At 34.8% G+C, this 11,943-nt stretch overlaps 1 protein-coding gene across 1 annotated transcript; it reads left to right on the forward strand.

The window, feature by feature from the left end:
* Positions 1–311: 311 nt before the first annotated feature.
* On the forward strand, positions 312–11,497 carry LOC106707465. Its single transcript, XM_045684253.1, has 12 exons — positions 312–554; positions 1,104–1,274; positions 1,841–1,939; positions 2,332–2,464; positions 2,706–3,524; positions 6,767–6,873; positions 7,537–7,692; positions 8,155–8,643; positions 9,127–9,212; positions 9,633–9,879; positions 10,609–10,704; positions 11,328–11,497. The coding sequence occupies exons 1-12, from the start codon at positions 462–464 to the stop codon at positions 11,454–11,456; spliced, it is 2,625 nt and encodes an 874-aa protein (XP_045540209.1). The 5' UTR covers positions 312–461; the 3' UTR covers positions 11,457–11,497.
* Positions 11,498–11,943: the final 446 nt, after the last annotated feature.

An 11,943-nucleotide genomic window follows, 5' to 3' on the forward strand; every position in this document is an offset into this window, starting at 1 on the left:
ATCTCACTTATAGTGACATCTATCGACGATGGAGTGCGAAATCAACGGAACCCAAAGGTATTGATGTTTTTATCTTTCAGCGTCACCTAGTGTTAGGTAGAAAAACTTTGTTTTGATTTTTAGAAAATCTTAACTTTGCTTTCTAGGGTCCAGGAAAATGCACTAAATTTTGCTTTATATAATTTGTATTTAAAAATGCTCGTCTACAATATTTATTTAATGATTTTGGGATTTATTTAATTAATTGGAGGTTATGGTTATCATATGGTAACACTGATATTGGCACGTCAGAAGTCAGAAATTGTTTTCTCGCTTCACTGATTTTGTGATTGTGTATAAACAGTTTCTTTATATTCCTAAAAATCCTTAAATATGTTTAATCTCTTTTCATAAATAATTAACTGTGCGTAAAATAATACTTATACACTTTAAATGCGCATAAACGCGTAATTGTTTTCAATATGTCAACTAAAGACAAGTGGGTTCGCCGGTTCACCGTTGATGAAACTGCAAAGCACAAAAATGGATTTACAATTTACAAAATTACTTCTGTCGTAAGTTTTCCTTGTATACTATTCATCAATTAATATTCAAATTTATTTGTGTATATATCACATTAAAATTACCAACCATATTTTTCTTGTCTCGTTGTTTTAATTCAAAATAAGAATAATAATATAATATTAGTTTATTTTATAGCTAAACGAGCTTTTGCCCGCGACTCGCGCGCTATTAAAAAAAACTTTATGAGTAGCCTATGTGTTCTTCTAAGCTATGTTCTATATCTTTGCTAAATTTCATCAAAATCCATTGAGCCGAGATACCCTCAAACAAACATCCATCCAAACATTCGCATTTATAATATTAGTAAGATTTTACATATTACATTCAAAGTAGCGGTGTAATAATGTAAAAACAATATATTAAATTGTGTAATAATTAACAATTGCACAATACTTTTTAATATTTAAACTTCATTGAATTATTGACTCATTCATACTCATAATAGACATAACTTTCTTAATTTTGTTGTACACTGTTTATTTAAATTAAAATATTTGCCACTAACATGTTTGAAATAATTTGAAATTATATTTATCCAGTTATTCCCATTGGAGTCTCCGGAAGCAGTAACAGTAGTGTCAGTATGGAAACGTTACAGTGATGTCCAGGCACTACATGGCAGTATGAAAGCTTTACATTCCGGATTACATCTACGAGGAACATTTCCTGTACTACCAAAGAATAATTACTTTAAGAGATTTCAGTCTGAGGTAAACTTAAATATTTTTGTATTAACTTTTATTTTATAAATTAAAGAGCTCTTTATTTTTAAAATCTTTTTCAATCATCATATTTGGCGGTTTTTTGTTACCATACTGACAGTGACAGATCCCGCAACAATAATATTTGTTGGGTGCACGAATTGGCCTTGACCGGTGCAATACCACAACCACACAGAAGACAGGCGTGAAGTGGAAGCAATTCCGCGTTTCGTATGATGAGTGTGGTACCGGAGGCCTAATTTTAGTCCTCTTTCCTATCAGGAAAAGGGTGAGAAGGGAAAGTGGATTTGGCGGAAGAGGGGACGCATAGGAATGGGAAATATTTTCTTTCTGTGCGTCCTCTTCTCCGTTGATTAAAGGTAGGCAACACATCTGCATTTGCGGATGTCTATGGGCAACAGTCGCCTCGCTATTTCGCCGTTTGCTTGTTTGCCACCTTTTGATATATAAAAAAAACAAGTAACGCTTCAATAGTTATTAATTTTTTCTTTCATTTATTGATATTTAAAAAATTGTAGAAGGCAACAGAATTATGTACATATTTATTTTTTCAGGTTATAGAAGAAAGAGCAAAATCAATAAAAACCTTACTTGAATTTATTGCAGAACATAGACTGCTGTTCACTAGTACTGTTTTTGTCAATTTTCTTCAAGTAAGTGTTATATTAATATAAACTAGCTGTCGCCCGCGACTCTGTCATTGTTGCGGGTTTATAAAAAAAACGTAATAAGTAGCTTATGTGTTCTTTTCGACTATGTTCTATATTTGTGCCAAATTTAACCAAAATATGTTGAGCTGTTCCGGAGATACACCAAACCGGACCTACAAACAAACATACATCCATCTAAACATTAACATTTATAATATTAGTAAGATAATAACTTATGCTGTTTCTCGACACTCTATAATTTCCTAGATGAATTACAAACAAGTGGCTGTGGAATTTAATTGTTGGTATTATACTTAGAAGTGTAGTTTTCTAATAACACTTCTCAATAAAAACTGAGAGAATTACTTTTAATTATTATTAATAATTGTTTTCAGACGGGTTATCCGGAGCCAGTTCCTCAGGGAGGAGTGATCAATGCCATCAGATCATCTCTCCACCTGCCCATTGAGGAGACACCACCGCTTGAGTATCAAACATCTGATGATGATTCCCGCAGCCCTAATAGTGGTAAGTTGACGAGAAACATGTTTCTGTAATTATGAGAAACATGTTTCTGAGATAATAAGAAACATGTTTTTGAAATGATGAGAAACATGTTTCTCTGCTTATATTGATGAAAAATAATTACAAGTTTCAGAATAGACTGCCTTGAAATTTATTAAGAAGAGCCAATTTTACTAAACTGTGCTATTTAATTTTTTAAACTCAGTCTTAGCTTAATTTTTTTATTTTTCATTTTAATTTTTAGCGAGAACACCACAAGAAAACATTGAATCTGCTAACAATTTAGACATATCACAAATACCAATATATGAAGCAGCAGATGTAGAACTACGACAATCACCAAAAACCACACGGACGGACAGTTTTGAATCTATAAATTCTATAGAGAGCATCAACAGCGATTTCTACGACGAATTGAATAAAATAAAAATAGATAAAACCAAACCGAGTGTTAAAACAAAGAACGTTTTACCGGATTTGATTAATTTTGATGCACCTTCAACTTCGAATGCATTAAAATTTGATGATTATCACACCATGGGTACTGAAATTGTTTCCGTTACGAGCGATTCTCCCATACGTGTGAAAGAAATGGAGAATAGTTACGTGTACGAAAGTCCGTTGTACGATACGAACAACGATGACGTAAGTGTGACGTCACGTGCAATGGACACAGAGATTGATGGTGTTGCGTCTCTGTCTAGTGAAGTGCGTGTCAAAGACACGGAAATATACGATGTCTCTTCTCTGTCTAGTGCAGTGCGTTTGAAAGAGATGGATAAATACGATGTCTCTTCTCTGTCTAGTGAAGTGCGTGTAAAAGAGACTGAGATATACGATGTCTCTTCTCTGTCTAGTGAAGTGCGTGTAAAAGAGACTGAGATATATGAAGATGTCTCTTCTCTGTCTAGTCAAGTGCGTGTGAAAGAGACTGAAGATAGTTACGTGTTTGAGGCAGGGTACTTGCTGTCTCTAGGTGCCAGGTCAGAGGATAGTGGTCAGTACCGCCGCGCCTTCCATTGCTACCGCGCGGGTATTGAGAAGATGCTTATAGGAGTTAGATGTAAGTGTTTTTAATTTATATTATTCATTTAAGTAGTAAAACTAGTGTATATTATATTCTCACGTACATTACTTTACTTCAAACTTTATCTTCAAAATCGACCCAGTCTGAAACGGAAATAATCTGAAACAAGCGCGAAATTGAGTTTTTTTTTTTCATCATTTTTGTGAAATATAATCTTTTTTTTTCGATATCATATGCAGACACTATAATTTATAAAAAAAAAAATAGATAAAATAAGAACTCTTATATTTAATTTTTTGTTAAGAGTAATAAATACCAAAATGCTTTCAAGTAAACATTTCTTTCACATTACTATATAAAATAAACTAACCTTAACTTTAGAATAATACATAATTTTGTTAAAAATTTTCACAAAATAAGTGAAAAGTCTTCAAACTTCATATATAAAATTTTCATGTCACAATGTTAGTTACCGTACTCCTCTAAAACGACTTTACCGATTTTTACCAAATTTTATATGCATATTCAGTAGGTCTGAGAATCGGCTATTTTTTATACCCCTATTAATTTTTTTTAACTGCGCGCAGACGGAGTCGCGGGCGACAGTTAGTAATGTTATAAAATTTGACGTAATTTACTCGTTGTTTACTTGATTTCAAAGTTATGACTAACGTAAAAGTTTTAATAACATTTGGCACATGTAATTTTGATTGTAGAAATAATTTCTTACAACTACTGATAAGATATTAGTTCCAATTATTTAGTTTATTGGCAAATGATAACATTGTTATTATCAGATATGATCTGTTCAGTAAAAGATCTGTTGAATATAACACGTGAAATGGATTTTGTTTATTTGTGCTCATATTTGAAAGATTTAAAAGATGGAAGTAATAATGAAGGTAATCTTAATAATATTATAAACTAGCTTTTACCCGCGACTCCGTCCGCGCCGAATAAGAAAAAATGCACACAAGATAAAAAAGTTCCTATGTCCGTCTCCTAGTTCTAAGCTACGTCCCCATCAATTTTCAGCTAAATCAGTTCGACCGATCTTGAGTTAAATAGTGTAACTAACACGACTTTCTTTTATATATATAGATGCGAATGTTTAGATGGATGGATGTTTGTTTGAAGGTATCTAGGCTTAACGGATCTTGATGAAATTTGGCATAGATGTAGATCATAGTCTGGAAGAACACATAGGTTACTTATAAATTTTTTTTTAATGCCGAGCGAACAGTTTAACGGGCGACAGCTTGTCTTTTCAATAAATAGAAAGAATTATTAGGTCCTTACATATGAAATTGGCGTTTTGTATGGGAGGAACAAAAAGTCGAATATTTTTTAATATAATATATTTAATTAATCAAAGTATGAACCATTATTTTCTATGCACTTTTGCCATCTCATAGGTAGTTCATTGATCCCTTTACTAAAAAAAAACAGTCGGACGGGAATCAATAAAATCTTTGAAGGCGATTTGGACTGCCCCATCGGAGTTGAATTTTTTCCCTTGCAAGAAGTTATCCAAATTTCGAAAAAAAATGGTAATCTGTTGGAGCAAGGTCCGGGGAGTACGGAGGATGTCTTAGACTTTCCAATCGAAGCTCTTCTAATTTAGTAGCCGTCTGTTGCGCAGTGTGTGGTCTAGCGTTGTCGTGAAGCAGCAGTGGCGTGGAGCGATTGACCAGCCTAGGTTGTTTAGCCGCTAGCTTTTCCATCATGGTTTGCAATTGCTGACAATAGACATCAGCCGTAATAGTCTGGCCAGATTTGAGAAAACTGTAATGAACAATACCGGCACTAGTCCACCAAACGCTTACAAGTAACTTTTTTGGGGTTAATTTTCGCTTAGGGCAGGATTTGGCTGGCTGGCCAGGATCCAACCATTGCGCTGAGCGCTTCCGATTATCGTAAAGAACCCATTTTTCATCACAGGTAATGATTCGGTTTAAAATACCTTCATTATTGTGCCGGTTCAGTAATGTAACGCAACAGTCGACGCGCGTTTGCCGGTTTGCTTCAGTCAATTCGTGAGGTACCCACCTTTCAAGCTTTTTAATCTTCCCAATTTGCTTCAAGTGAATTAAAACTGTTTTATCACTAACATCGCAGCCTGAAGCTAACTCGGACGTGGTTTGCGATGGATCCGCTTCCACAATAGCCTTCAACTCTTCATTATCAACTTGAGCCTCAGGCCGTCCACGGGGCTTGTTCTGCAGATCGAAATTTCCAGAACGAAAACGTTGGAACCAAAAACGAACTGTGTTTTCTTTTGCAACACGACCGCCATACACATCATTCACCCTTCGAGTCGTTTCCGCAGCACTAGTGCCACGGCGGAACTCGTACTCGTAAATAATGCGATATTTTAAGTTTTCCATTTTGTAAAATGAGTGACGCAAACAGAAAAAAACAGAAGAAAAAAAACAAATGAATGACGGTCATCGAACCACAAATACATGAGTCTATAGCTGTACAAATTTGAATTTGGAATTCTTTACCAAAGAGGAGAAATTCGTGATTAAAGTGGCCAGTACGAAAAACGCCAATTTCATATGTAAGGACCTAATATTAACAAATTTAAACATAAGTCGTTGGTTTCTGAGAGCAAAATATCTGCATAAAATTGTCATCTTTGACAAAACAGAGATACAACATGTAAAATTGGAGATTTTGGTCTAAGAAACCCACGATAGGTAAGCTTGCCATTTTTTTTTGGTTTTCTGTCAATTATAAGGTTGTTCTTTCAATTTATTTGTTAGTATGGGAAAAGAAAAAGTTTGATGAACATATAAAAAAAATTGATCTGCTTTTTATTGATATAACGATGGGTCCTATGTATAAGGGTCTAAGTAACAAATTGATGATTTTTATTTTTTTATGTTAAAAGCTACCTCTTAGTTTAGTTAACGACATGCACTAAACATAAATACACATTTACATGTGTAAACATGTTTTTTTGCTAAAGTAAAAGCGCCTATTTTGAAAGCCTCTCCTGTAAAGTTGTCAATTTGCACATTGGATCTTGTTCGTAGGAGCCATCAATTGTGATTTATTATGGCTTTTTTATTAATTTTTTCTGTTAATATGCTTTGGCCATATATAGTGTGTAAGAGATTTTTTTTCTATTGAAAACTAAAACGTTAATTTCCTGTGATTATTTGGTTTTTTTTTTTAAAGAAAAAATCGTCAAAGTGATTAATATAAATTTTTGTCTAGATAATTTTTAAGTGTCTAATATATGTTTAATTTATCATTTTGTTGTATTACAGCGGACCGTGACACTCAGAGACGTGCTATAATTAAGGAAAAGATTAACAAATACTTAAACTATGCGGAGACCATTTACAACAATCATCTCATACATAATGAAGACAATGTTAGTATTAATTAGATAGAATTGATGGATCATATATAGATAGAATGTTTCATGTCATTAAATGACTAATTGAGTGTCAATTTGCTAAATGTCATTTTGCTAATGACAATACTGAAGGAATTAACACGAACAAAGGGCCTCCAGAAGCCATTTTACTTTTGTGCGTCCGAATGGATACAAATATCTTATCCCATTAATAGATAAAAAAAAGTATATGTGACTTCTTGAAATCTATTTTTATATTAAACGGTGGCAAATGATCAAACGGCTACCTGTATTTGCCTATATCAAGACGAGCATTGCCCATAGACATCCTCAAATGCATATGCATCGTCTACTCCGTTGCTTGACCTAATCAACGGAGAAGAGAACGCACAGAAAGAGGATGTTTCCCCTTCCTATGCGTCCCCTCTTCCGCCAAATCCACTTTCCCTTCCCTTCCTTCCTTTTCTAATAAGGGTGGGAAGGGAAAGAGGACTAAAATTAGGTCTCCGGCACCACACTCATCAGATGAAACGCGGAATTACTTCCACTTGACGCCTGTCTTCTGTGTTGTGGAGTCAAGCTTTGCTTGTTAATGTTGCAATATTGAACTAGTATCTTCAAAATACTTTCCTTCATCTCACATCTTCAGATTACTCTGATGTTATTTGCGTTGTGTAGGATGTGTCAGTGTTGGAGGAGGGTCTGTGCCCGCCGCCGCTGAGCATGTTGAGCGGTGACAGTGCTGAGCTGGCACAGTACCGTGTGCTGGCTGTGCTCGGCCCCAATGTAATGCTCGTGTTGCACAAACAACTGCAGACATACTATGCTATGAAGGTATGTTGCTTTACTATGTGTTTAAATTATGTCATTTTTTAATATAGTTTTTAATTTCAGATAGATGAGATTTTAGATAGAAATAATTAAGCAACTGGTTACATGTCCTGAAATTAAAAGATGACTTGGATCTGAAATATAGTATTTGGATAGAATATAACATGTTAGAAAGACATCTATATATTTCATATATTCATTTTTTTATTATTTTTTTTACTATTAACAGAGTGATGATTATTACAATTTTGTGATACGATTTATAATATATCAATAAAGTGATACAAATCGGCGTTAAACTTGATAATTGATAGAACCAGTACTGAGATAGAATTAACTGATAGTGTAAGCTTAAATGTCTTTAGGTAACATTGAAACTTTGTAAAAAAAAGTAATTACCTAAGCTAGTAAATAATGGATAACATAATTTTAAGATACATTTTAATTAGTTGATTTTTTTTTCAGGTTATAAGAAAAATTCCACACAATTTGACAGAATTTGATGAATATTTTATGCAACGTACAAATGAGACGAGGCAACCAATACTGCCGACCCTCATTCCGTACATGGTGCCGTTACACGCGTACATACAGACAGACGATCTGATATTCCTAATATTAACATATGCACCGGGAAAAAAACTATTTGATTACATAAAAGAATATAAATCAGTATTAAATACTTCAAATAGACAAGTTAATTTGGAAAATGTATTCAAAGAACCTGTGAAAAAAAATGAAATCAATGATAATAATAAAAATGATTCGATTTCACAAGATATTAATGAAAATAATGATTTGTCTGTTAATGATTTGGTGAGAAATTCACAGAAGTTGTTACAAAATGTTGATAGAGTTTTGACTGAAGTTGGTAATGAGAATGTTGAAAATGTCAAAGAAATGAAAGGAAATGATACGAAAATAAATGAAATTCAGACTAATTTAATAAATAGGGTAAGTTTGTTAATAATTTATTATTAAACGATAATTTGACAAAAAAAAATTAAAATAACTTTTTACTGTTTAAATAATATACATTAGTGCGATAGATATTATTCGTTTGAATTTATCAGACGGAAAAAAATACTTTTTTGGCAAAAAAAAAATTTTTTTTCTTTTTTTTTTAGGATAAATTTGTATTAACATATGTCATTTACTACAATTTTAAAAATATCTACAGACAAACCTAAATAAGCGAGAGTTCAAGGAATTCTCGCTCATAAAAGTTTCTCTCTAACCCGAGTTACTTGCTTATTTAATTCTCACTTCTGAAATATTAGATACATACAAAATTCAACTAATTTATTAATTTTAATTATGAAATATTAAAGTTAACTTTCTTTACTGTATATAAATATTAAAAAAGGGAATTAAAATAATTTGATTTTAAGGTAAAATTAGTAAAGTGTATGTGTAGTGATGACGTAATATTGTCAGGCGTTGCCGGACAGCGCCATCTGTTGTTGGGCGGCGCAGTTGCTGGTCGCTATAGAGGCGCTGCACAACTGCGGCGTCGTGTGTGTGTGAGTCCATACATACATACATACATACATTAATACAATCATTCTCTTGTTATTAAGTCATTTTTAAAACATGTTGTATTTATTTTTTTCTGCTTAGTAACAAATAATTGCAAATCCATAAGCACTTTTTAATTTTGTATTTTTTTTTTATTTCCAAATCTCAATATACTATTAAAAGTTATCATTCAAAGAAAAAAAAAAGACCGTAATAATATTTATCCGTATATATGTTTCATGTTAAAATTCTACATATATGAAACCATTTAACCAGGGCCGGATTTAGCATTTCCGGCGCCCTGGGCGACATTTTTGTGGCGCCCCTTTTTATTTGGTGTCGGGTGACATTTTCTAAAGAATTTTAGGGGCATCTCAGGCGCCCCGGGAGGGCGCTTCACCTAACGCCGCTTCTCCATTTTACAGAGACCTCAACCCGCGTAACATTCTCTTAGGTGAGAGGGGTCAAATAATTCTGACATACTTCATCCACTACCCCGGTGTGGAGATGTCAGTGTGCAAGACGCGAGATGTCAACATGTACGTGGCGCCTGAACTTTACTCTGACGTGTTCCTTGACACTGACACTGACAGAGAGGGGAGGGAGGGGAGGGAGGGGGTGTGTGACTTCTGGAGCTACGGCGCCGTATTGTATGAACTTATATGTGGAGTGGTGAGTGTATGAAGTTGTTATAATTGTATGGCAATTTATTTGATTGTTGTTTCCCGTTGGACCAATCGGACTATTGTACTGTTCAATTGACTCAAAATTAAAACGAATGATTCAAATGGGAATTACCCAAAGATCCAATTTGCTTCATAGATTAAAAATTTCCCTTTGGTCCGATTGATCGGTCAAACGGGAGCTCGTTTGATAAATTAAAAATTAATTTATCTTACTGAAAATTTCCTTGTTTATTATTGAAATATAAAACTGGCAAACGAAACGGAAAGTGGTCACCTTAATTCGTTAAAATAGCGAAGTGATTACAAATTCGTTGCCTACTTTTAATCGAGGAGGGAACAGTAAGAGAATATTTCTGTATGCCCCCTTCTTGATTAAATCTATTTCCCTTCTTATTCTATTCCTATAAGAGAAGGATAGGAAGGGGAAGAGGAACTAAGAAGACTAAGTCTGTTGATGCTGAAGACTAGAGCACAGATATTACGTCCATATTGTTTACGATGAGACTAGTTTTTAATTAACGACCGCTTACTAGTTTAAGTGCGGAGGTAAATTTCAAATAATATGCTAATCTTACTACTATTATAAATGTCAGAACATAGTCTAAAAGGATACAGAAGCTACTGAATAATTATTTTTTTTATCCCGGACGGAGTCGCGGGCGACAGCTAGTACTTTATATATGTAAAATATGTAGTACGTTTGTTTTGTTGTCAGCCGCTGTCGTACTATCACTGGTCGGTGTTCACCTCACACACGTTGCTGCAGCTGCCCGACACACTGCCGCTGGAGGCGCGCTCGCTGCTCACACAGGTCACCTCCACCTCCACCTCCACACCTCCACCTCCACCTCCCACCTCCACATCCACACCTCCACCTCCACACACCATTCACCACTCTACACAACTAAATACATCTCTGCACTACTCTGAATTTCACACACCTGCATTACATCTTTACACCTCCACCTCCACCTCCACACCTCCACCTCCACCTCCCACCTCCACATCCACACCTCCACCTCCACACACCATTCACCACTCTACACAACTAAATACATCTCTGCACTACTCTGAATATCACATACCTGTATTGCAAATCTACACCTCCACCTCCGCACCTCCACCTCCACACACCATTCACCACTCTACACAACTAAATACATCTCTGTACTACTCTGAATATCACATATCTGCTTTGCAAATATATACCTCCACCTCCACCTCCGTTCACCTCCGCATACAGGTATTCGCTCTTACACACATCTTAGTTCATTTCTGTTGATCTCTGAACACACTTGCATTGCATCTCCACACCTTCACCTCTATACAAATATCTCCATCCAACTCCATACATATGAACGTCACCATTTTGAAATTATTCTACGCTAATTATATGATATATATGTATTAAAATATATATATTTATTTGTACAGTTACTGACATCAGAGCCCTCACAACGTCTGGGCGGAGGACGCGCCGGCGTGCAGGAGATCAAACAACATCCATACTTCAGAGGTGTGGACTGGACCCGAGTGCGCAGCGCATGGACTGTGCCTCGCTGAGGCAACTGACCGTACTGCGCGAAGAAACTACTTCATACCTCATTGAGGCAATATATACGATTTAGTGAACAAATACTGGTGAAATAAATACTTGCCTCGCTGAGGCAACTATCACTGCGCGAGGAAACTACTTCATACCTCATTGAGGCAACATATACGAGTTAGTGAACAAATACTGGTGAAATAGATACTTGCCTTATTGAGGTAAATGATAGATATATGCCTCATTGAGGCATCCGATATATTTGGTATGCCTCAACGAGTCAATCGTTATTTTATGTGCCTCATTGAAATAAATGGTGTAGTTGCCTCATTGAGGCAAATGCTGCAATGGCGATGCAATGCAAAGAATTTGTATTAATTCATAATTTAAGTTATAAATATATATAAAAATTCCTGAGCTTAGTATTAATTATAGTAGAATTCCACTGCATTTAGACTTGTAATGTTGTTGTCTCTGTTTTGTGTAAGAGAAAGATGGAGACGA

This window comes from Papilio machaon, chromosome 25 (genome assembly GCF_912999745.1).
Source record: "Papilio machaon chromosome 25, ilPapMach1.1, whole genome shotgun sequence".
Lineage (NCBI taxonomy): Eukaryota > Metazoa > Arthropoda > Insecta > Lepidoptera > Papilionidae > Papilio > Papilio machaon.